General features: G+C 53.9%; 9 protein-coding genes across 9 annotated transcripts; 1 reads left to right on the top strand and 8 right to left on the bottom strand.

Annotated features, from left to right (window-relative positions):
- Nucleotides 1–2338: 2338 nt before the first annotated feature.
- Nucleotides 2339–4240, bottom strand: rsd1 (Phosphatidylinositol-3-phosphatase SAC1; the record flags this gene model as incomplete). The annotated part of the gene is made up of 4 exons (XM_056209845.1): nt 2339–2606; nt 2658–3125; nt 3176–3496; nt 3543–4240. 4 exons carry the CDS (start codon nt 4238–4240, stop codon nt 2339–2341), a joined length of 1755 nt encoding a protein of 584 aa, XP_056076667.1.
- Nucleotides 4241–4812: 572 nt separating this feature from the next.
- On the bottom strand, nt 4813–6026 carry SCS7 (fatty acid alpha-hydroxylase; the record flags this gene model as incomplete). Its single annotated transcript, XM_056209844.1, has 2 exons — nt 4813–5215; nt 5266–6026. 2 exons carry the CDS (start codon nt 6024–6026, stop codon nt 4813–4815), a joined length of 1164 nt encoding a protein of 387 aa, XP_056076666.1.
- Nucleotides 6027–9178: 3152 nt separating this feature from the next.
- On the bottom strand, nt 9179–11453 carry N0V89_001026 (uncharacterized protein; the record flags this gene model as incomplete). Its single annotated transcript, XM_056209843.1, has 4 exons — nt 9179–10156; nt 10205–11315; nt 11360–11379; nt 11430–11453. 4 exons carry the CDS (start codon nt 11451–11453, stop codon nt 9179–9181), a joined length of 2133 nt encoding a protein of 710 aa, XP_056076665.1.
- Nucleotides 11454–12753: 1300 nt separating this feature from the next.
- Nucleotides 12754–14278, bottom strand: N0V89_001025 (uncharacterized protein; the record flags this gene model as incomplete). Its single annotated transcript, XM_056209842.1, has 4 exons — nt 12754–13518; nt 13583–13818; nt 13876–13993; nt 14048–14278. 4 exons carry the CDS (start codon nt 14276–14278, stop codon nt 12754–12756), a joined length of 1350 nt encoding a protein of 449 aa, XP_056076664.1.
- Nucleotides 14279–14309: 31 nt separating this feature from the next.
- On the bottom strand, nt 14310–15584 carry N0V89_001024 (uncharacterized protein; the record flags this gene model as incomplete). Its single annotated transcript, XM_056209841.1, has 3 exons — nt 14310–14361; nt 14430–15377; nt 15448–15584. 3 exons carry the CDS (start codon nt 15582–15584, stop codon nt 14310–14312), a joined length of 1137 nt encoding a protein of 378 aa, XP_056076663.1.
- Nucleotides 15585–16767: 1183 nt separating this feature from the next.
- N0V89_001023 (uncharacterized protein) lies at nt 16768–17996 on the bottom strand (the record flags this gene model as incomplete). Its single annotated transcript, XM_056209840.1, has 3 exons — nt 16768–17063; nt 17116–17647; nt 17733–17996. 3 exons carry the CDS (start codon nt 17994–17996, stop codon nt 16768–16770), a joined length of 1092 nt encoding a protein of 363 aa, XP_056076662.1.
- Nucleotides 17997–18834: 838 nt separating this feature from the next.
- N0V89_001022 (uncharacterized protein) lies at nt 18835–19833 on the bottom strand (the record flags this gene model as incomplete). The annotated part of the gene is made up of 3 exons (XM_056209839.1): nt 18835–19153; nt 19206–19435; nt 19486–19833. 3 exons carry the CDS (start codon nt 19831–19833, stop codon nt 18835–18837), a joined length of 897 nt encoding a protein of 298 aa, XP_056076661.1.
- Nucleotides 19834–21115: 1282 nt separating this feature from the next.
- Nucleotides 21116–21667, bottom strand: N0V89_001021 (uncharacterized protein; the record flags this gene model as incomplete). The annotated part of the gene is made up of 1 exon (XM_056209838.1): nt 21116–21667. The coding sequence occupies one exon, from the start codon at nt 21665–21667 to the stop codon at nt 21116–21118; it is 552 nt and encodes a 183-aa protein (XP_056076660.1).
- Nucleotides 21668–23767: 2100 nt separating this feature from the next.
- Nucleotides 23768–24905, top strand: N0V89_001020 (uncharacterized protein; the record flags this gene model as incomplete). The annotated part of the gene is made up of 2 exons (XM_056209837.1): nt 23768–24127; nt 24177–24905. The coding sequence occupies 2 exons, from the start codon at nt 23768–23770 to the stop codon at nt 24903–24905; spliced, it is 1089 nt and encodes a 362-aa protein (XP_056076659.1).
- Nucleotides 24906–25096: the final 191 nt, after the last annotated feature.

Raw genomic sequence — 25096 nt, 5'->3', positions numbered from 1 at the left:
CTCTGCATGAAGGAGTGTCGCCGGCATCTTTCTCTAATCCAACCAAGCAAACGAATGCCTAAAGGAAATAATGAAAGACTGTGAACGAAAAAGAGAAGAACAAGATAGATCGAACGAGATGGCGGGTCTCTGTACACTTCGCGGTGACGTGGACCATGGTGTCTTCTTGTAAGTTTTCTATACGTGGCATGGCACTACCATGTTCCCTTGGCTGGTGGTGGTGCATTCCCGAAGGAAGACTGAGGGTACCCGACTGCACGTCAGCTCGCTTGAAAGAGGCGCGGCTATCACAGGCGAATTTGACAAGAATGAATGAACAATACGACCATTTCCTTGTGCACATACTCTTGAGCACTTGACTTCCTCTTTCTTTACCACATACGAAAGTAAACGTCTCGAACTTTATCTCAGGTCTATAGCACCTATTCCACTCTTCGTGTGCGTCCAGGTTCTCCAACTTTTACGGAGCGACGTGGTGGTGAGATGATTGCCTTAAGTGGCATAGGCGCCTCAATCGGTTGCCGACCACCGTGCAGGCGTATTGTTCTTGCAGCAGGTCTAAGAACAGTGTCTTTGTCGGATGCGCAGCCAATAGGAGAGGTGGACTGGCATCAGCACAGCGAGGCTGAGGCTACGGACTTCGGCGCACAGTGCCAAATCGCAGCAGTCGCGTGCTGCACCACCGTGCAGCGCGCTCATTTCGCGTGTCGCCGCAAGGCTGCGCGCTCGGTCTTTGCCATTGTGCATATTTCGTAAATGCGATACGTGAGGCCTTCAGGTGTGCGGCAAATCGCACGAGATTGGATGAGTGTGAAGGTCAGACGCCACGGGGACGTTTCAGAGTTGCACCCTGCCACTTCGCTGACCTAGTAGGACCCGTGGACAGGGCGACTCGGGAGACAGGATAACAACGGCGATCATGGACTTGCAGAGGATCTTCAGCAGGTAGATGAAAGTATTGTTCTTAAGCTGAATACCCTTAGCATCCGCTATTGACAAATGATTCGACTTCGGCCTACAGTTTCGAATCAATCTCGAACAAGATCAACGAGAGACTGGCGCATTGTCTGTTTGTATGCGCTAGCTGTTACATCGACATGGAAGTATTGTTAAGACAGTATCTACACACAGTTTGATCGTTTCTAGAAGCTAATGGCTCTTGCGGCAAGACAGCTTTACAGGCTGTCGTTCGTTTTAGCTGGTGCGGCTGTGGTGCAGCAATATCTTGCAGCTACTACATCCCTTCGCCTAGAGTACGAGGTACGGCAACTTAATCGTGCGTGTCCTAGCACAGGCCATGTACTCTTGCCTCATCGATTCGTGGCGATGCTAACGATCAGCCAGACATAGCAGATGAGCGCCTGCATCAATACGCCAGCGATCTGAAGAGCGAGTTGAACGGCCATGGCTAATGGAAATCTAGGTGTGGTCCAGCGGTTCAAGGGAGGATCCCAAACGTTGTGACCGGCCGACGTGTAGAGCCAAGTCATACAGGACTGTGGCGTAGGAAATGCATGTCCAAAGGTATTGCGCACGGCGTTGCTGAGGAAACAGGTGAGTTAGACGCAACATCATTGTAATTATCAAACCTGTCACGTTAGCCAGGTAGCAAGAGAAACAAAGGACGCTATGCAAACGTTAGCGGCGTCAGGCACGGTAGGAAGGGAGTAAAAGCGCTTAGCCTCTAAAATGGTGAACATGATCAAGAAGGCAAAACCTGTCACAATATTAGGAAGCATGCCTTGCACGGGGTGTTACAAACCACGCGGCAACAGAGTCACGATGTACCGACCAATACCTAGATGGGATCGATCAAATTGTGCTGGCAAGGACACTGTACAAGCCTGCAAGGCATGAGTCCTAAGACTATTAGCACCCCCTGAATCCTCCTCTATCCTTAATCGTTGCCTTTGCCTGTAGAAAGCATTCGTGCGGGAGTACCCTGCTGAGGACAGGTAAGATCTGACCGTAAGGTCCACCGCGCGACATACCAAGGTCATGAAAGACTTTTAAAACCCCATGACAGATCGGCGTCGAGAATGGTCGCAATTGCTGATCCTTCAGCCTCAGGCGGGTCGGTCAATCTGTTGGGAAGCCAGCGAGTACTTCACCACGTAAGTTTGCCCCAGCCAGGCCGAAGAAAGAGAGAACCAAGCATTCCACCAACGCCATATCCGCAAACAATCACCCCAATATCGCCAAGACCATTCCTTAACACTCCTGCATATATAGCACCCTGGCAGATCCGCACCGCAAGCAAATGAAAACACTCTTACCGTCAGAATCCATCTTGGGTCTGAGGGTCCTAGTCGCATACAGTCCCATGGCCGTGCAGGTCTTAAAATGCGGCAGCCGCACCGTAAAGGGAGTTGTAGACCTTGTCGACGACGTAGGAGGCACGAATAGTACGGTAGTTGAAGTTGCGGCCATTGAGGCCTTGCAGAGCCCTTTCCCCTCCGCTGACTGAGTCGAACTTGACGAAAATCTCTCCGTCGGAGTTGGCGTCAACAGCGATGTGAACGACTTTGCCGTACTTGGAGTTGCACTCTGTCTTGACTTCGGTCTCGAGATCCTTCGCCCAATTAGGGCCGAATTGTTCTAACTCCCTATGCAGGTGTTAGCTTGCTTCGTGAGGGAAGGAGAGCGAGTTCACTTACTGGTCAGCATCGAATGCGTTCTGAATCTTGATGCACTTCGAAGGTGCAATCGTGTTCTCAACAGGGGCACGGGCTTTAGCCATCGGCCGGTCGTCCTTTTTGGTGGGAACGTCGACCTCGTTGCGAGCGAGGTTCATCATAAGCTTGTTGCGATCGACCTGCTTGAAGTTGACACCCGCCATGTCAGTATCATCGAGTGCTGAAGCGCCGCTAATGCCACGATCATCTCTACCATGAGCTCTGTCGAAGACACCGCCTGAGCCGCCAGCATAAGCACCGCGACCACCAGCACCACTGAATGCAGAGCCTTGGTAGCTAGCCGCCTGCTGTGGAAAGTTGCGGAGGAGGTGGGCGGTCGACTCGGGCGTGAACTTGTCGTTGCCGAGGCCAACACGAATCTGGCGACCGGCAAGCTCAAAGCCATTCATTTCTGTAAGCGCTTTCTTAGCGTCGTTCGGATCAACGAATCTAGTGGATTATTAGCAACATTACATTGGTGGCAGTGAGGTAATGCATACTGAACAAACCCGTAACCCTTTGAGCGAGTCGGATTCTGCTCGTCACGCTGGAGTGTGACCTGCTCAAGTTCGCCAAAAGGAAGGAAGATCTCCTTGAGATCCTCCTCGGTGACACTAAAGTGGATGTTGCCGACATAGAGGCGGTGGAACGGAGCGCCATTGGTAGCGCTGGCAGCGCCTCCTTCGCCTGCTGCGCGAGATGCACGATTCTTCTCTGCCTCGGTAAGTTGTGCGATGATGGGCACTCCCTTGAGTTTCTGGCCGGTTAGCTCCAGGGCCTTGGGGACAGACTCTTCGTCTTTGAACTCAACGTAACCGACACTAGATGTGTTAGCAGCATCCTCCAAAAACAAATAGTGGTACGTACCCTTTAGAGCGACCAGTAACTCTGTCCTTCACAATTTGAGCCTCCACCACAGGACCGACAGCCTCGAAGAAAGCGCGGAGATGGCGCATCTCGGCGCGCTGGGAGATTTGCTGGACAAAAATGGTACGCTTGTCGCGGTCATCCTCGGTTGGCTCGGGCGTTGGAGTACGACGGCGACCACTGCCACGACGGTCGTCAGCGTCCCTATCACGGGGAGCGCGGTCGCGGTAACGATCCTCACGACGATCATCTCGGTTCCGACGAGGGGAGCGAGAACGTCCACCTCGTCCGCCACCACTGTAGTAGTCGCCTCCACGATCTCCACCACGGTCCCTGCGACCTCCACGGTATCGGTCCCGTGAGTTGCTGCGACGTGGATACCTAACACGTTCTTCATCTGTGTCAGCATCCTTGCTCTTGCTAGACCGAGGTCGGCTTCCATCTCTGCGCTTGCGCTCACGGCTGTGGCGCCGCTCCCCATTAGACTCACGAGGTTGGTATCGGTCTCGGCTTCGGTCTCGATCACGGCCGTGGCGGCGGCTGTCACGGTAGTCACGATCGCCATTGTAACGATCAGACCGGTCGCTGCGGGTGCGGCGATCATCCTCCTCGCGGTCGCCAGACTCGGGCTTCACTTTGCGCTTCTGCTCATCTTCGAGCTCCTTGGCCACGTTGTCGAGGAAGTTTTCCACCTCCATCGCGTTATTGCTGCGCGGGGGCGAGCTTTCTTTCTGGGTCCTAACTGGTAATTGAGTAGTATCCGATCTCTGCACGCGCATGCGAACAGTGTCGGTCAAAGATGTGTGCAGTGGGACTGTGTAGCAAGGAGACTGCGAGTGGCAAGTACGATCGAATTACCTCAAAAGAGATATAACAGCAGCTGCGACGAGCGCGGCGGTTGACTGTCTTCGGATTGTTACGTGCGCGGCTGCGGAGTTCGCGAGCGTAGTGTTGTTGGCGCAGGCAAGAGGTGCGGAGAAGAGGGCAGGCAGCTTTTGAAGACGGCAGGAGCGCACAGACCACCTCGGCTGCGCGGTCACATTTGGATTATGTCAGTCGGTGGCGCCGTGAAGGCAAGTTTCTTGCGCGAAACATACAATATACAGACTTGACGTGCGGTGAAGAGAGAAAGGATAGGCCAGTGTTCCCCAGTCATAGCAAGATAGGTCTTCGAGTCGCGTATTACATTACTAGGTCTATGAATGGGTCCCACACACATAATACTCGTACAAACCAACGCCTACCCAACGTCAAATCATATACATCTTCCCTAGTTGGTCTTGAGGACCTTGGGTGGTGCCATCTCCAACTCAGTGCCAAAGACCCAATCCCAGAATCGACTGCTAACACCAAAACCATTCTGGTAGTCGGCAAAGTGGTGCTTGAGATGGTACTTCTTCAGCTCCCGCCAATATGCCGGCAAATTGCGGTGATGAAGGAAGTAGTGAGTCATGTCGTAGCATACGTATCCGAAAATTCCACCGCAGTACGCTACGAGGGCGGCGTGCCAGTTCCAGAAGACGATGAAGTGGGCGAACTTCCAGAAAGGCGCGGCGAGAGCGGCAAAGAGAGTGGGCGGCATGACGAGGCGGTACTTGTCCATTGGGAGGTAATGGTGGATACCGTGGAGGATGAAGTGCAGCGTGATACCAACACGATTGTCAGGAAGGTAGCTAGGAATTATTAGCATATAAGCACATCAACTTGGCGGGGCAAAACTCACTAGTCCAAGTGGAAGAGAAATCGATGCAGAATATACTCCAAGAGCGTCCAGAAAGCCAGGCCAAACAGCCAATACCCCAGAGTCTGCGCTCCACCCAGTTCTGAACATCCCCATGCGGTCCCCGCAATCACGGGAGGAACCCACAGCGTTGGTACTATCCACCACGGCGTCTTGCTCAGCGGCTCCAGAAAGTTCCCGAACAGCGGCGCCGAGTCTCCGCCCTTGTAATGTCTAGGTCGATGTACCTGCTCCAGATAGAAGTCCTTTTGGAAACCGCCATTCCAGACTTGTAGAAACAGCGGTTTTGATAGGTCGAGAAATTTGTGTTCCTTGTAATCCGTGTCGAAGTCGGTATCTCTGGACAGATCCTCTGCTGTCGACATGCCTGTCGCAGCGTACATTGGTTGTTGAGCAGCTAGTTCGGCCTGGCCCTCTTTTGACGGCGGGAGGGGCACGATCTCAGCGGGCTTGTTGCTCTTGGTAGCGCCGTTCATAATAGGTTCCGTAGGCATGAAGCCAACCAAGCTCTCGTCTAGAATGTCGTATGCTGCCTCGGAGTGTGTATGCGACACCTCATCCTTCAAAATTGCGGTTACGTCTTTTCCACCATATTCCAATATGAGGTCACCGCCACCGGGGTGATCATCCAGAAAGTCAGTCACGTCGTAAACCTTCGCGCCGATAGTGACATAGCAGCTCTTGCTGGTGTTATGCGCCTGCACATCGGCAGCAGGAATGGTGGGCAACGTGCGAGCGGGCATTGTGAAGCGGTCGGAGTAGTGGCGAGCGAGGCGGTTGCAGGTTTCGACGACTGGTCTCTGAAGAGTCTTCTCTTCGACTTGGAATGCCGAGCGTCGAAAGAGAACGCGTAGCAATAAACTTGCGGTCAAGCTACAGACAGCCCGGGAGGCAAAACAGCCACGGCGCTAATAGCGGAAGGTTCGGATAGGGTGGAAATGCAAGGCTTGGATGTTCGCCTTCAGAATCTCGAGCAGTCCACGTCACGAAAGGATTAAAGGAGCGAATACAGAGCGTAAAAGAGCAGACTGAAGAGGGGCGGTCGAGAGTGCTCAGGAGAGTAATGCACGCACGGCCACGAAAAGTTAGCCTAGCGAAATCACCCCAATGTCACCAGCAAATCGCGAGACCTCTCGCCACGCGCATCGAAAACTATCCGGCTTCCGCGCTCGGTGGTTCGGTCTTCCAGGAAAAATTCCCACTTGTGAAAGGGATGCTCTTATCGATAACAGCATTCCACTCTAGCCTTGTCAGTTCGATCTGCCGCTTCTACACGTCGGCAAGCCATCGGAGCCGATCGGCAAGCTACAAACCTTAGAAAGAGATTCGACCGGCCTCTTGTCTCCGCCCCTTCGCGGACACTTCAGCAAGCACACCGCCGACGCAGTCTCCTCAAGGTACATACTCATCTCAGCTCAGCGATTCGTAGAGTCTGATGTGCAAAGGTTCCCGTGTACTCAGCACGCAAACAGATGCTTTCTACCGATGTGCTTAGAGGTGTGTATATGCCTTTGCACAGACTGTCAAGAATCGAACCCTTTCCTGTAATGACATCGGACTTGTTCCACATACACTATGTTGGCGTCAGTCATTAGGAATTTCCAGCATCATCTGAACAAACATCAGAAAGAATTCTCTACAAAAAGCAGCCTCGCTGCCATTTTCATACGACTTCTACATTCCACGTTGTTAAACACTCCCAGCAGGGCTAGCAACTCCTTCTCTAGCATCCGCAACTCGTATCCGCTCTAATTGTCATGTCCGCACAGAGAGTAGACAACTACGAAAGCGCAACGCGTACTGCACTCCGGCCAATCCCTCCAATCCTCTCTCACCATTCCATCCCTCAGCAATCCGACTGCGATCGTATCTGCGCAGTACTTGGGCGTCCAAGGGTCTTGACCCCAAGCTCGTCACACATCATACACATTTCTTCCACAAATCCACCGTCATCTTTCCCATGCACGACCGTTTCCCACCCCTGCACCTTCCTTCCTTTTCTAGCCTCTCCTAGCTCATTCAATCACAACAAGCCGTGTACGTACGTACCTGCAACCCGGTCTGTGGACATGTGTAGCCAGCCTCGGCCCTCTTTCCTCATCGGAAGCACGCGCTCCCGATGCAGGCTTCATACTTCGTATCTGCCCTTCCACTGTCGCACCTACATAGTACTACACCTCGTGTCTAACCACACGGTCGGTCCGACCTTTTCGTCTGCACCATCCCGTACTGACTGCTGCATCCGCACACACCGATCACTGCAGTCCCGTTTGGCAGAAAGGCCAGTGACGCAACTCCGCTTCTCTCTCTAAAGGTGGCTGAATTCCATTCGGAAAAGTACACTGGCTGGCGAGCTGGAAGAATAATAGCCTCAGCTCTAGCCTGTATGCCGGCTGGCTAGCTACAAGGTAGGCGGGTAAAAACCATACCACGCTACCATAATACGAGAAGGCTGCAGACAAGGCCTAGACGCAAACCACACCACAAACAACCCCTACCTAGGGTATCTCGTCATTGGCCAAGCGAGTTCAAATCCTACGTCAACAACGTTCACGCGTAGATGCGCCATCCTTGTCTTTCGATATTACGCATGCCTGTCGATAACACAACCTATCGGGAGCCAGCTTTTCCATGAACTTCGCCAACAACTGACGACGACGATGTGTGCGCGTCCCACGTGCGCAAGCGAAAACCTTGGAAAAGGGCCGAACCCATGCCATATGTTCCAGCCAGCCGCTCATGTTCGTATCGTACGTCTTTCCTATACTAGACCCGAATGCGAGCCACACCACCAGGGTACGTTTTGGTCATTGGACGATGGCACGTTGCACAAGCCCTACGACAACCAACATTCGCGCATACGCGTGCTATCTTGAACTGTTTATCCTACCGACGTCTAAGTATACATCCTCTACACGCTTCACACGCCGATCTCATCCCTGCCATTCAAAAAAAGTCTCGTGCATCCATTCAACACAGCCAGTTTTTCTATAATAAACAACAGCACCACCAACAATGGACGATGATGATGTGTGCCTAAGCCATGCGCGGAAACAGAAACGCTGAACCCATGTGCCACATCCTAGTCAACCACCCATGTATGTATGGTCCCCCGGGCCCCTGCAGTGGAGAGACCCTTCCCAAATTCGCAAAACGCTTCCGCTTGCAAGCATTACCCCCTCCTAAGACATGCATACAATCGTACAGGTTCACGGCGCCAATTCTCATCCTACCGACATCGACGTACAGTTTGCAGCCCTAACTTACAGATGGCTATCATGCCTGCCCTTAACACTGATATACTTGTCAACGTGACAGCGACCTTCCGCCTCTGTAGAGCAGCTAGCTCTTCCATGAACACCACTGACTAAAGATCAATCACGATAAGTGCGTAAGCCTCGCGTAGACCGTATGTACCCGTGAAATTGCGACCGCTAATGTATGTCCCTCCAACCCCTGCGCGATGCCAGTCCCGATTCGCAGATGCCTCCCAGTCTGAGGTATATATGTAATCGTACAAGTACAGCAAAACGAACCATGAAAGAAGCGCATATGCAAGATGCAGGCGACCAGCGAATGACGAGAAATGCATGCAACCCAATGCAGGTAGGTAGGCAAGAAATACGAAACTCGAAGAAAAGTTCTTGCCTTTTCCCATGTACGTCAGAACGTATGTATCGCCCCAAGTGGAAGGCGTCAACTGCACGTCCTGTTTGGCTTCAGAAGTCGTCTTCCTTTCCGCCGAAAACGCCAATGACACGCCCTCGCTCCTCACTCACCGCAGTCTTTCTCCATCATCGTAGATCCTCCCGAGAATCTCACTCCCACCCGCGGTGGGACCGGGCGGCCGTTCCCGTCCTTCGCCCTCGCCAATCATAAGAATCGTCATTTCCACTCAGTTCCCTTGCATCCAGCAGGGCGCCCCAGTATCCTGCGCCGCGCCCTGAAAGTCGAAATCTCCCGCCATGCCAAATGGCGCGTCAAGCATATCCGGCAGGTTCGTATCCCACATCATATCGTCCCAGAACCCGCTGATGTTGGCCATATTCGGATCCCTGCCCCAGCCTTCCATCATGTCGGGGTTGGCGTTCATCGCAAAACCATAATCCGGGACAGGCGCAGCTGCACCGTAGGCGAAGCCACTCAGGCCTTGCATGTCTGGCGCAAACTGGGGTATGTTGGGATTAGGGACCTGCTGCGCGCCAAGCGAGCCGGGCTGCGCTGGAAATTGCATCTTGTACGCCTGGTAAAGTCTCGATACGGCATCGAGGCTGCGTTTAGCGGCGATACTCCAGGGCTTGCTGCGCGCAAAGAAGGTAAGCGCCGTCTCGATTGAAGCACACCACTTCTGCGTCTCCTCGGGGACGCTCGTATCGCTGAAAAGGGATACGAGAGGCACCATGCAGGCCTGAAAGGTGAACCAAACGGCGTTCCAGCCTGAGATGAGATCGGGGAGACACTCGTTGGAGATGTCTTCGATTGTCTTTGCGGCGATGATGCGGCATTTGCCTACGGAGACCTTCTCTTCTGCGCTCAAGTCTTGTAACGGACATCGGCGCAGTGCCGAAACAAGTAGGGCGGGGCGGTGAAGGACGATGCGCAGGTTCTGGAAGCGCCACTTCATTACTAATCGCACGCGTCGTAGGAAGTCCGGGCAGGATTCGAGAGGATTCGAAAGGATTGGAGGGAGTTCGTCGTGCCATTTGATGATGTCCGCGTCATAAGCGGCGATCTCCGCCCGTGAGAGAAGTGGTGACTCGACAAGACGATCTTGGATCTTCGTGGCTATGGTACAGAATTCGGAAGCGTGGATCAATGGCAATACTCTCAAGTATTCGAGGTACTGTGGACTGTTCGGTTGCGGAAGGATGCCCTGGTGTATCATTAGCAGCAGTTCCTCCTCGTTCGATGTTTGGCATACCGAATTGTTGGCCGTGCCAGGACGTAACACCGTGATGGATGGTCCCATCCGCCCTAAAGATGGTCGTCCAGTGGTGGTTGAAGCCCAAGCATCGAGACAGAAAAGACTCCACCATATACGCCGCCGATTTTCGGGCGAAACAGTGTCTCCTTCACCAGGACCCAGAACACTGAGTAGTTGATTGTTGTCGTGCGTTGCTCTGTCCGAGTATTCCCGGTGTAGTCCTAACGCTGTTGCCATTCGAAGCACGCCACCCATGAGTGAATGAGCTTCATTCGGTCGATTCAAATAGTGCATGTAGTACCCGCTCATGATAGCGAGAGCCTGCAGTACCTCAAGGTTGCCACTACCAAAAGATTCGAACGACAGATGCCGCCGTGATCGATTGAAGTACACGTAGTGTGCCTCGTTGCTCGCTGTCGAAGAGGCCAATGATCCCAGTGCAAAGACGATGTTGAGCAGTGCTAACCAGGGTGAATCTCTTCTGTCTCCTAGTAAATACGTCGACCAGAATTTCCGTTCTTCGATCATGGGAAAGAAGGGATGGACACACTCAAAGTAGCTCTCAATCAAGGCCTGCCCTTGAGGAGGTGGAGGCAAGGCGTCTGGTCTGTTATCAGCTAGTTCCGGCGCTGGAGAATTTGCCCGGCTCGGCAGAACTGTCTCGTTGTTGCTCTGGGCAATGAGAGGTCGCGCCTGGGGAGCACATCGCACAATGACTTTGAGCGCTGCTGTGATGGACGATATGCCAACGTAAGAGGAGAGTCGGTCAACTGACAACGAAAGACCATTTACGTCGTCAGACACGCCTTGCACGCGGAGCTGGTGTTTGCGAGCTTCGTCCCAAAAAGGGTCTTGGGGAGGAGCCTGTTCAAGTGCCTCGAGGCTTTCAGCGCCTCCTGAGCCGTGGCTGAGGTCTGATATCGAGTGGCTTTCTACAGTAGGTGATGGTGTCGTTTGCGCAGGACCCGAAGTTGACAATGCCAGCTCCAGCAGCTCTTCGCGCTGCATTGAGACCAGAGACTCAATCTCATCCAAAGACTTGGAAGGGTACAGCTTGGCTATGATGGTTTTGTACTGCTCGATATTGGTCGATAGCTTATCAACCAGTCTGACTCGTTTAGTCTGAGATGTCAATGTTCACGAGCCACTTACTTCCGGCTGGGGACTACCCTCTGTGCGGGCTTCGAATACCCGCATGCCTCGGGATGCTGGTACCACTGACACTGACCGCATGGCTGGGAGCCATCACAGCGAATTTTTCGACGTCTGCACTCGACACAGGCGTTGCTCGTTGATATCCGACGTGAAGCTGCAGTCCGGGTGGGTTTGCCCGTCACGCCGTCGTCTGCGACAGGTGAGCGTAGGGCGGTAGACGACTGGAAGGTGTGGAACATGTCGCCTCATAAGTCTTCGGATGGGTGATGGACAAGGGGACCGGCCAAGGATGAGATGTGTGGCTCGGCAGACATAGGCTCTGGCGATGCGGAGGGGAGGATGAGCAATGGATGGTGGCTCTCGTGCGAACAGCGAGAGCAGGGCAAGGCGGAGATGTAGAAGGGGCCAAATGGGAAGGGTGGTCGTTGCGAGACGGCTGCAGGCAGCTATGTATAGTGTACGGGAGGGAGAGCAGTGTATGCGTCCGGGCTGCTGTCGGTTGCCATGGCTCGACCGACTTCGTCTGCGCCTGTCGAGCGTGCGATGCTAAAGTAGTCGAGGAATTAGCCCCCGCATTATAGGCCTGCGGCTGCCAGGACCTGGGGCAGAGAGCCGCCGCGACGGGTGGCGTCCAGGCAGGCCAACGTCGAGAAAGCCGCATTCGGCGCAACGGCAAGCGAGGTTTCGGTGGGTACGTGATGCGCTTCGAGAAGGCTTCTACCTCGCAGCTGGCCGTGCGCGCTACTGCCCGCCGGTCGCACACGGCGGATCGTCCCTTCCCCATGCCCGCGACATGGCATGACGGAAGGCGCGCCCGTCGCGCCTGCCCGGCACCCAGGCGGGCGCGGGAAGGGGCCATCGTAGGGCAGTTGGCATTGCGCGCGCCGGCAGTCGATTCATTAGGGTTTCCAGAGGCCGGGTACAACTATGCGCCGTCTGCCCACTTCCACCACACATCACGCACGCCCACCCTCTATCAGCACACGTTAATATGCACCCACTCAGGCGCCGTCTCGCGCTGGCCTCTCATACGACCCTCTCATTTCCTTGCCTGCCCACCTCACTGACACCCTATACTAGCCTCACATATACCCCCGTCCAATATCCTTTGGCAAAACTGCCCGACATCATCCCCTGTCTTACAGCGCAATCCGCAAGCCATCCGCCAACGACAGGCCTGCTCCCGGCTCACATCACCGTTGCGGCGACCACCATCCCGTCTCTCCACCCTCGTCTACTGTTTGCTAAACTTTGTCTGCGGTTGCATTGCCGCGACGTGCACGCGCCGCGTCACCCGTTGGCCAACCTGCAGTCTCTCCACCTCAACTATTCCTGCTCCCCCAGACCAGGCAGCGATGCCGCAATGCCTTTGAGTGTCTGCTGAGACTGCATCAAGTGCGACCCAGATATGTCCACTTCAGATGCCTGTCGCCCTTCGCAAGCCCCCTCACCTTGATCATCTGTTCGTCTCCCGGCACCACATCGACGGCACTGTCATGCACCAACACACCTGCCCTCTCTTCGAACACTAGTCCCTTTGTGGGCTTCGATGCTTTGACCAGGATCGTGTCGCCCTGAGGCCTGACTTCAACGCCCCGGTCTTCCAAGTCGAGGTACTTGAGCGGCTGCGGCCAGTCGACGTCGCGCGATACGATGTCGCCGTTGACCCAGATCCTGGCGGCCAGAACATGAGGCTCTTCCGTCACGTTGTCGATGGACCCGGATAGCACGTCGGTGGTCCCGTTCGCCACCAGCTTGATGTCCTGCTTGACCAACTTTTCCTTAATTTCCTTGCCTGTCGCAATCGACACGAAGCGAAGCTCAACAGTTGCAGTTAGTTCAGCTGGCTGATTGCTCGCCACCCACACCTCGTAATCGCTGGTCTTCGGTACGCGAGCATGAACCACGCTCCAGTCAAAGTGTGCCCGCTTGACGGCCACTGCAACCGGTGCCAAGGCCCGTCTCATGGCGTAGTATGCAGGCTTCTTTCGCTGGAAGTAATCGATAATCGACCATGATGTAACAGGCCAGCAGTCATTCAGCTGCCAGACCAATGCACCGCCGCAGTAGCGCTGCTGACCCCACTGCTTTCGCCAACCACGGTATCCGAACATCAAGGCCTCGGCTTGGGATAGTTGCGTCAGATGGATAAATGACTACCATGCCCTTAGTCTTAATACCCATATTATTATTAACAACTTCGCGAATATCAACACTTACTTCTAAATCAGTCTGTGTTCTGAAATTCTCCACCAAGTACGTTGCAATCCTTCGTTCGTGGCCATCGGCTTTGTTGTGGAAATCCAGCATATGCGACTGAGGATAGAGTTGCTTCGGGTCCGTGCAATAGTACTTGATAGTATCAATATGAGGAAATGCTTCCATGCCAAATTCGCTGTTGAACCGTCCGCCGAGCGTGTCGAAAATTTGGTATTTTTCTTGGGTACCGTGCCATACTGATGTAATCGTCAGCGCACTCTTCCGCATTCCTGGTGAAAGGTAGTTTTCCTCACCGTTCCATTGGTGCATGTCACCGACCGTGTTGTTTGAGGTACGCAAACCATCTCCCCAGGGACTACCAGGGTGGTATGGTACATGCGGACTTTCGGCAGCAACAACGTCGGGCAGGAGCTGCCCGAACCTTCGTCAGAAGTCTGGACGCATATTGAGGGGGCGCGCGCTTACCTTCTCATATATATATCTCGCAGGGAAATCGGTCTTGAGCCAGCTCTCTGGATCTTTGTCTTCATATTTGTATGTTAGGCCGAATGACTCTTGCACCTGGTAGTCTTCGTTGTTGCCAGCGTATATGACAATAGAAGGGTGGTGACGCAGTCGGGCAACGTTAGCCACACACTCGATTTCGATCGATCGAAGGATGGCCGGGAATGCTGGATAGTTGCCACAACCGAACATGAAGTCTTGCCAAATCAGAATACCTAGTTCATCACAAAGCTCGTAAAAAAACATCTTCCTCCCATATGCCTCCGCCCCAAATACTGGCACCGTATTAGTCGAATGTAGGTATTGCGCTCTAAACGCAACGTCATGAATCGAGTGTACGTACCGTATCATGACCTGATAGCCATCGACCATCGTTTCGAGCCATCTGCGATACCTCCCTTTTGAGATACGGGGCGTGAACGAGTCAGCCGGTATCCAATCCGATCCACCACAGAAGATGTCGACGCCGTTGATCCTGAAAAAGAAGGTTTTCCCCACAGAGTCTGGCTCTTGAATCAATTCTCCTTTGCGGAAGCCGGTCCGACGGGTCGCTTGATGCAAAGTGACACCGTCAGCTGACACAGTCGCAGTGACCGTGTACAGCGGTTGATCTCCATACCCATGAGGGTACCAAAGCCGAACATCGCCCACTCTAAATTCAACCTGGGCGACACCACCGTAGATGTCCGCGGAGATCTGGGAAACCAAGTCTTCTCCACAGCGCATTTCAAATGACACACTCTGGCCCGATGACCCCTCTATTCTAGCCTCTAGGGACCCAGTAGCAGTTTTGAGACTCTCATCTAGAGCATATTCAATACGAAGATCCGTGACTCTCGAATGATAAGTTTCCAGTCGGATAGGTCGCCATGGGCCGCAAGTGTTGAGCATAGGTCCCCAATCCCAGCCCCAGTGGTACTGCGCTTTTCGCACTGCCAGCCGAGACATGTCGCCGTTGAAGCCAACCCACGTGTGTTCTGGGTGAGCTTCCCGAATCTTGATGGCTTCCAATCTTGCAGAGGCGAAGTCGACTTCGAGACTGTTGGCCGAACCCTGCGCCACCCGTTTTGTGATGTCCACACGATGAGGGATAAACATATTGTCGCTTTCGAGGATGACTTCGCCATTGAGCTTGACAGTCGCAAAGGTGTCGAGGCCATCGAAGGCCAGGACCGTAACAGAGCCATCTTGCGGGACCTTCATATCTGGCAGCTGCACTTTGTACGTCCAGGTTTTATCTGCTACCCACTCGGCCTCAAGCTCGTTAAAGCCCAGAAAGGGGTCAGGTATCCTATGCAGAGACGCGTTTTAGTCAATGCCTTGGAGTAAACTTCCAAATACTAGGGCACGTGATGACATACTTGGCATTATCGATGAGGTCCAGATGAACATTGGTCGGGACTCTCTTGACCGGCAGCCATGCATTTTCCGAGGTGTCGTCGGCCTGCTTGAAAGTCCAACCGTCCGTCAATTCGTGTACGCTTGTCGTCGGAGCCATGATGCTATTCGCCCTCTACGTAGATATCCAGGCCTCAAGATGGTGCTGCAAGAAGAGCCTCGGACTACTTTAGGCCAGAGTGTGTAGGAATGTACTACAGGCGCTGGAGAGCAGTTCGTCTCCCTCTACATATAGCGCAATGACCATTGTCGCCGACGCGGCACAGGAACGCACTCGTCAGACCTCCGCCGGTCCATTTCAGAGTCGCTGGTTGCTCCAAACAGACATTTTGTACCACTGTGGAGTAGCTGCTGCGCGACTTTACCCAATGTAAGCTGTCGCAGATAACAGGTCCGTGTCTGATCAGGTATAGCGACTAGGCGAATGCAGCGTGGTCGGAAAATTATAAACAGGCCAGCCGCGTGAGGTGGGATTGCCCGCCGCGGTAGCCGTTCGATGGGGTAGTGGAATGCCTTACAGAGGACGGGGTGAGTTTCTCCGTGACGTTTGCAGTCGTGGAGGTGAAGTGTGCGGCTGTCGAGCCAGCTTGGTGGGTCGATATGGGATGTGTCGATCTTTGGGCGGAGGCAAGCACGATGCGGGCGTGTCGGCAGCAGCTCCCCGATGCTGGGGTCTACCAAACGCATCAAACACAGACGAACTTCTCGTGAATCGCCACCAATTGCAGCGCCTCTTTCGTCCAGATATATGGAGTCCTGCGTGTCTTGGTAGCGGTCAGCGTACGAGCATCATCTCCCTTCCAGAGGCGCACGCACGTTGCTGAGCCCCCCCACGCGGGATGTGTATCAGGGCAAATTCCTGCAACTGCACCAACACCGGCATTCGAATAAGAGGTGGCTTGAGATTACAAGATATCATGACGATACCCCCACCGCTAGTGTGTAGCATCTTACAGCCACACCATTCGCCCAGAGGTTCGCTCTGCAACGCGGCATTGCTGTACTTTGAACGAACGTGAAGCAGGAACGTATTGCATGATGCACGTGTACGCATGCATGCTGCAGCGTTCGGCTCTCCTCGCTGTCCGCTGTCTCACAGACGACGATGATTAGCATCCCTGGAACGTAGCACTCCGTGCTGAGGAGATGCGGCTCAATTAGGGTGAATGGGAGTACGCTGTATTTGAGGCAAAAAGGGTATCTCGAGCTATCCAACAGCGCGCAATAGTACATTAGCCTACGTCTCAGCTCGTGGAAATAACCGTGAGCGAGACATTTCGCTCTCAACAAAACGCCGCATATGCAAGAACACTTGCAGCCAACACAAAATTAACCATTGGGACGGTGTTGTCCAACGGGATGATCCGCTCCGCTCCGCTCCGTTTGAGGAGTGTATTGATCCTTTGGCGATGCATCAATTGATCCCTCTTGTCTTTCGATACATGTCCTTGCTGTGCAAGCTGAAGCATCTTGTCAGACTCCGTCGCCAGGATGTTGGTGGAACGCGCACCGGGGCAGAAAACGACTTCGAAACCAGCTCCGGATGGGATGATGAAAGTTGAGGTCTGGTCGTCGAAGGCTGCACAACCGACTTAGTACAATGTCCGTGTATAGAAGGCTGCGCAACTCACCATAACTGTAGGCATCCGGACAGATGGCTTTCACGTTCTTGGAATAGTCGCTCGGCTTGCAAGCGCTCGGCGAGTTGTACTTTCCTGTACAACAGTCTTCTGGCTTATTGTTTTTCGCACATGCAGAATAGCAAGGATTGAATGCCGGTCTTTCAATGTTGTCATCCGGGTACGGGTACACCCCGTCTCCGGGCTTCTCGGGAGGGCTCTGTTGCAAATCCCAAGGGCACCATCTCGATACTTGCTTGTCATTAACCTTCTGCTCAAAAGGAAGCGGGTAGGAGCTATTGGTTCGGAGGAAGTCGGGATGGTCGCCATAGGGATCGTAGCTTTGCTGTGCCAACAGGCCTACTGTGCCTTGACATGAAGGGTTCGTGAGGTTTGGAGGAATATCATCCAAGCTGACGTTCTGAAGCGGCTGTAGCACTATCGCCATCGGGATGTTGTATCCATCGACGAGTGATATGTCGTAGTACGTATGCCCATCGCCAGCATCGAGCGTAAACTCCGCGAGAGAAACTGGCACATCACCCTGTAGATTGTCAATCTGTGTCACAGCATAGTGTGACTCACTCCAGTATACGGTAGCGGAATATGGGCGGTTTGGAAGAGCTTACCCCGACCCTGCAATTCACTACTCCATTACAGTCGCCCGAACCGCACGCCTTCGGTCCTCCATCACCCGGTTTTGTACCATCATCATTAAAGGAGCAATTGGTCCTCCCCCAGACGCGACCCTGCCAATCTTCTGAGACGGTCTGATTGTGCGAGTCTCCCGGTTCAAGCTTGAAACCATTCTGCATTGGGCCTTCTCCAGATTGCGTCGATATGCCAGGATAGATGACTTCAGGGCAGTTGTTTGTAACCAACAATGGCGTCATAGGCTCTTTGCGGCGATCAAGCTTACGCGGAGCCTTTCGATTCATATGATGCACTCCATCTGCGATAGGTATTGACGAAAGGGCGAGGAAAGCTGTATATATGCGAAGGACAGAGAGGAAAGTAGAGGGTGGAGCATGCGCCCGGTCTTTGAAGAGGAACATCGTCCTGGCCGCTGGTGGGAATGTATTGTCAACGATAAGGCGGGTTCACGGTGTGAATGCGGCGAGAGGAAAGAATAGCAGCCAGTACAGATGTGAGATTGCGGCTATAGAGTGAGCGTTGAGGCGAGCGATACGAAGGGTCTAGGGCTGACCGGGCGAGAGGTGAGGGTGGAAGTAAAACAGGAGATGCCGAGCAGCGAATCCGACGAAAGAAACAAGGAATCTACATTGCTGCGCCTGGCGCATTGTGCCGATCTGAACAGGGCGAGGAAGTCGTGATCCTGGATTGTGGTATGGAGTGACGCAATACTGTACCTGCCAAGCGCGGCAACGCCAGGGTCCGACGGCCGCGCTCCACCAATCACTGCCATTGACTGCCATTCACTGTAGAAACGTCGGCTGTAACTTGGTGTCGCAAGTTGGTTGCTTGGGCATGAGCGTGAGAGTCAATCTAAAAGAATTTGATTCGTTATACAATTATCGTCTATCTTGTGACGGCCTATACTGCACCGCCACATGTTTTAGACATTCAAGAGGTGAGTAAGAATATGTAGAAACGCCCCTTAGCCACTGAGGGCGTCCGTAACTAAAGCCAGCTCAGTCCAACAACAAAATGGTATCACAGACATGCGTCGTCGTCCCCGCGATGTTTTCCATCGGAATCAAGAGGCCATCTTTACAATAGCAGGACAGCTGCAACAGCTCCCAAGGTGAGACCGAAGAGTGATTGTGAGCCGAATGTGTTGGATGCAGCGTTGGTGGTTTGCTGAGCCGGTGCGCTGGAATCGGTGCTGGAAGCTCCCGTGCCTGCGCCGCCGGCACCGTTGGCACCGTCCGCAGCAGCCGAGGACTGAGCAGTGTTGCCGCCGGTGTTAGTGCCAGTTCCAGCACCTGCTTGGGTTCCAGAGCCAGGAGCTTGTCCGGGGCTGAGGTTCTCAGTTGCGCCGGCAGCGAGGGCCTTAAACGCGGTCATGGTCTTGTTCCCGGTCTCAGCACTATCAGAACGTCAGCTTGTTAGCACCTAGTATGTAGACAGAGGGTACTTACGCGTTGATAGCGCCAACCATTCCACTTTGGCAGTGCTTTGCTTGCGAGCAGTAGAACCATACGGGCTTGGTGTCCATGACACGGATTGTGTAAGTGAGAACCTGGGAAGTCGCACCGACGGAAGCGTTGGTTGGCATGAAACCAGAGAAGAAGGCGGTCGTCATGTTAGGCATTACGTTTTGGATCGGTGTGCAGGGCTGGTCGAACGTGGACTGGACTACGGAGTGGTTCTGCGCGAAGTTAGGGCTACAATCTCATTGTGGAAACGTGCTGAACATACCTTGGGGTGGAACTGGAACTGTACAAGATCACCAACTGCCGCCTTCACGTTCTCAGGCGAGAAGGTCAATGATCCATTCGTTCCTCCGACTTGGATGACATGAGTGGCGATGTCTCCTGCCGATGCGCCGCCTGTTGCTGCCGCCGATGCGGTGCCGCTGGAAGCTGCGGATGCTGTTGATTCAGCCTGGCTAGATGCGAGTGTCTCCGACGCCGCAATAGCTGTACCAGCTGCGCCAGCTGAGGTTGAAGAGGTTGCCAATCCTCCTGAAGCTGCTTCTCCCATGTGCGTAGTGGAGGCTGCAAGTCCTAGAAGGGCAGATGCGATGAAACTCTTGGAGAAATACATTGTTGCTGTACTGGGCACGATGTCAAAGAGTGACCTTGATTACTAGAGTCGTATGGCTTGAAGAGAACGGTGTGATGGCGACTAGCGCTCAAAGCTGGACTGGCCAGGAATTACGAAGTGAATGAAGAGAAAGACGAAAGGAAAGGCGGTAACAGAGTATGAAGCAGATGGGTCCAGAATGCAGCCTGAGAAGGCTACATACTGCTCTTAAGGCATGAAGACGACTCTCGGAACGCGGGTTAGTGCGTTTTGCTCAGCTACCTTCATGGCGGTTAGGATGCTTCCGACACATGACAAGCGCCTCTGCGACATGTCAGAATCTGTTCGTGCTTCAGCCACTTTTTCGGCTGTTACATGTCTCAACCCCTACCTGGGAGTTAAGCAGCGCGCCGCCCAATAAATTTACTATGTCAGCCCGAGCAGAAGCGTAGGCCAGCACTTAAACTCGACAGAAATTAAATCGCAAGACAATAAATGTGCTGTTGTATTCATGGTATTGACTGTGTTGTGGTGGTGTACGAATCGCGGGTTCGTGTTCTGTACAGGCCACGATGGGGTTGGTTACGAAGCACTCCCTGTTCGAGAAGCGTTTGAGGTTGCTTCAGCCGCGAACTCGTCGCATATCGCCCAGACCGGAATTCAAGTATTCCCGGAACGCTCATTCGCAGGATTGGCCTAGCCCTGGTATTCTGCAGTAGTTCATGCCATGCGCAAATTTCAAGGCTACTTTTGCAGCCTCAAATTTGTTTCCAAACGGTTAGCTACCCGTGCCGCAAACACTCAAGAACTAGGCAGAACTTCAATCTCCCCAGGTATGTTTCGTCAGGCAAGAGTTGTTCCCATATATGGACTGCACCAAACACTAATGAACAAGTATTGCTAACATTTGCGCATACGGTAATTGGCATGGCGGTCCTAGCTACTAATAATGTCACTGCATGCCAAGAGCCCAGCGCCCGTTCATGCTTGTAGCGTGCGTGATCGTTGATCAGTGGATGAGTGGATCACTGCTATGCGCATTGTGCTGTCAGTAAAGACGCTAAGTACAGTCTCGAACGGCTGGTCTCGTACCATGGGTAGGTAACCAGCATGATATCGGCTTCCCGAGTAGTTACTCCAAGCTTTTAGAGCACATCGGGTCCACGCTCCTGTGTGTTCGTTATCCTAGCCGCTTTGGATATATAGTCTTCTCTTCCTTCACATTGATGACGTGGTTGTTGTTATTGTTTTTGCGTACAAGGAACACTGTAAACCTGGTTTGCCTTAGCACCAAGGGACCTGCTCAGAAGTCGAGCAAAAGCTCTGGCGCGAGTTTCTCCAGATCCTCCACCTGCAGGAATCGGCTCCCTGCACCTCCGCCACTTCTACCCGCTCTTTCGCGCTCATCCTTGGCTCTCGCAATGGCTTCGCGAACAAATATGCTCATGTAGCTTCCAAACAAGTTCATGGCACCCTTCTGGATTTGCGTATTCTCATTCTGGAAGTTGTGATGAAGCAGCCTCACCAGGAGAGGAGCCGGTATTGGTGGTGTGGACAGATCGAGCGCTACGGGCTGCGGCGGCGTGGGTTCCTCATCGAGGGCATCCTCCATGAGCGCGTCGATGTCTGAGGGGAGGTCGTCGAATTCAGCATCTTGCTCTTCATCGGATGAGACGATGGTCGTTACAGGGTGGAAGCCTGAACGCGCAGCTGAGGGTTTTGCAGGTGCAGGTCGCGGCGCGGTAGCATTCGGGGCGCGTTTAGCTGCGGCAGTAGAAGCGGCCGGCTTGACAGGACGTGGAGGTTTGAACGAAGGGCCTTTGCGGCGTGCAGCTGGCGCTGCTTTGGGCGGCATTTCGGGTGTTTGTAAGAGCTGAGCAGTGTGGTGTTGCGGTGCGGGGCCTGTTGACGCGTGCTTTTGCGTATCGGCGAACGAGTTTATGCAGGCGCACCCTCCAGGGCTCCAGCTGACACGAAGTCACATGATATGTGTTACGTCACTATACCAGACGACAACATGCTTCATGTTCGTTGAGGTCGGCGATTGTGAGCTAATTGAACCATTTCCTCCGCGAAGTCATTGCATCAAGGAAGCAAAGTAATCGCGCGGCGTGGCGCGGATCCCAATTCGCAAAGGACGACTAGGCTTTGTCCTATCAGCCCAATCATTCGCGAAGAAAAGGACGCAGCAACGCACTGCGAGGTCCGTGTATCTTTCATATGAGGCGCTCTCAAGGTGCTTCCATGCGAGCGTGCCACTGCAGGACTTCACTTTCACCTTGTCCACTGTGAATCCTTCATGTCGTTGGGCATACCGCTCAATTTACGCCGGCATGGACCACAATCGCAGGTCCAACAATCACCAGGCCGACTCTTGTAGCACTGACGAAACGGCTGGTGTCGTCCTACAGCAACACTCTCGAGGCCGCGCCCACAGGCGGAGGCGGTTTCATTTAAACAAAGAGGCTTAGGTTCCAGCGGGACCAGCAAAGGTATCTACAGCCAACCATTCGGAAGGCTCTTCTGTGCGGCGCTGGTCACGGTACTGTGTGTGGTTGCACAGCGTTGCCGAACAATTGAGACTTTGGAAGAAGCCTGACGTGCATATCCGGCTTTCCCACGGTCGTACGCGCGCAAGGTTTGACATGGCACCAGCAGGGTGCAGTGCAGTTGCGAGATTGCTTGGGATGCACGATCGCCTAGTGAACGGGTGTGCTCGTTGGCGACGTAGCTAGTCCTGCAGCGTAAATGAAGTCGTGACAGAACAATGGAAAGGTATATTTAGTACGATGTTCATTGAAGGATTGACAGGCTAGGCTGGGTTGCGCGACTTGGACCGGTGCTCTGCTGGAAGCAGCCGAGCGGCAGCGTTGCCTAGGGGTATCGCGGGCGTCGTTGAAGGAGAGCACGAGCGAGACTCAGGCCACACGGACGGTGAAGTAGATGCGTTGATGACCACCGGCTCGAAGCCGAACGTTTGCCGTGCGACATTGCAACCGCTGCACACGGTGCGGCGATGTTGCGAGCATGGCCGATGGGCTAGTGGGCGGTGCGACGGCGGTGATATGACGAGAAAGGAAGCGTGTGTGTAAATTCGTAAATTGAGAGAGCAGATGAGTACGAACGAGCTGGCAGGCAGTCCAGACCTGTGGAGGAGACGCCCTGTGGAGCATGGCGCCGCAAGCAACGGCTTAGCAGCCGGGCTAGAGACAGCTCTAAACACACAGCTGGGTTGACCGAGCAGACAGCGCACGCGCCGAAGCCTAGCTGCTGGGGTTGTGAAAAGCCAGCGAAGGAGAAGCGCTCGCGTATCGCGAAGCTGCTTGAGAAAGCCGACCAGCATACAGTGTAGCATAGTAGAAGGCCTGGCGCCATGGAGCCCAAAGCAGAAACCCCCAGTCAGCCACCATCTGCACGCTATTCCGATGCGGGCGTCGAGGTAGACACGGGCAGGAGGGTCGAGCCAGCGTCGGCGACACTCGTGTACCGCGCCAAACCCATGCTGCCGGGCAATGCAGCCTGCCACGGTCCGGACAATATAATATACCTATAGCCCGCCCAGTTTGGCACCCCCCAGTCCATCTTGCACTGTGCGTCACCACAGCCCATTCGTGTCGCTGTTTCCCGGGCTTGCTCTGTCATATACCGCCAGCTGCAACCGCTCCCAACACCAGTTGACCTTCGAGCCTCGTTCGCTGCGGCCACGCCAGCCTCTGCTGTCCACGCCCGTATCAAGTCGAATGATCTCGGCTGCAGGGTTCCATCACACGACACGCCGCACAGACTGACCCTTATCCATATCAAGGAAGCGATCCTGTGCCACTGAGGAATTCACGGCTCCCCGCGACAAACAAACACCTCCTTCTGCGCCCTCACACCTGACCGCCACATCTACTCCCGCCTACCTACACACTCCGGCATGCCGCACTCGGTAAACAACTCCACCTCCTCCAATATGTCGCGGCCGTCGACCACATCAAGCCATTCGGTCAACGCCTTCCCACGGCCGGCAGGCGTTAATCTGTTAGCGCCTGAGCCGGTTGTGGACCAGCATCTCTCACCCTCGCGATCCACCTTCTCGTTTGAGTCGTCGCCCAAGTCGAACCTCGATGTACACCACGTTTCCAATTTTGAAGAGAAGAGGCCTTCGAGTCGGGGCGCGCAGACTTCCAATCGAGTACAACCAAACGGATCACGCCGACGGGCGCAATTCTATGAAGAGCAATTCGCATACAAGGACGGATCCACCACGCTTGCCCGCGACCGCGTGATTAGAGATGCGCCCATTATTGCTGAGCTGCGCACCAATGTTATCGTATGTTCATACATTCACACAATATCCAATCCTGCTAATACAGCTTTAGATCAAAGATGAGTACACACTGGTTACAGATCTTTCTCACCATCTTTCCACGCGGTATCAGCGGCCCGAGTCGTCCATCATGATCACCGTCAACCACTCTGCATGCCTCCTACTAGCCGGATCATTCGAACCCACCTACCTCATGACCATCACTGCCCTTCCCGTGCAACTACAGCAGACCACCAACAAGCGCAATGCTGCCCTCATTCAGAACTTCATGTCCGAATCCCTCGGCGTGCCTTTAGATCGAGGAATTGTCAGATTTGTGCCCATCCAGGATGACTGCATTGCGACAAATGGCATGACCATCTTGGGCGAAATCGAGAACCTGGAGCGCCAGATAGGCGAGGAGAATGGTGGATTGAAGCGGGGCCTCACAAAGAGCTCGAAGCGCTCTGCCGTAACCAAGGCAAAGAGTAGCTTTCAGCTCGCCCGCAACATTTCCAAGGCTGACCATGGCGCAAGAGCAGTTGTCACCCCTCCGCTTCCTAGCCCTAGCCCGCTCGACTCAGGAGTTGAAGTCGACCGAGAAGAGTCCGACGTATTACGCCCGATCGACAGCAAATTCACCAACAAATCCTCGATGAACCGCAAAGCGTCCAAGTCACTCGGTGAGAAGTCGTCAAATGTCGATTTCAAGTTGGCTCCGGCCCCGCCGCCAGTACCAGCAAGTACTCCTGTACCGAAGATGGGCAAGCGGAAAAGCATGATGAACATCTTCAAGCGATGAACAAACGATGCCCCCACCTTGTATGGTTATCTTACCTACATATTACTTCGGGAAGATCGCGCTCGAATTTCGTTTCCCGGCATATAACACGGGATTCATAAGCAGCATACCAAAACACGATGCATCAGGCGAACACGGTTACATGGCATAGCAGTCTGGCGTTTTGATGAGCATGGGGCGCATCACATCAC

Source organism: Didymosphaeria variabile (genome assembly GCF_027946475.1).
Source record: "Didymosphaeria variabile strain IMI 356815 chromosome Unknown scaffold_1, whole genome shotgun sequence".
NCBI lineage: Eukaryota > Fungi > Ascomycota > Dothideomycetes > Pleosporales > Didymosphaeriaceae > Didymosphaeria > Didymosphaeria variabile.
This window is presented reverse-complemented; position numbering and strand designations above follow the sequence as displayed.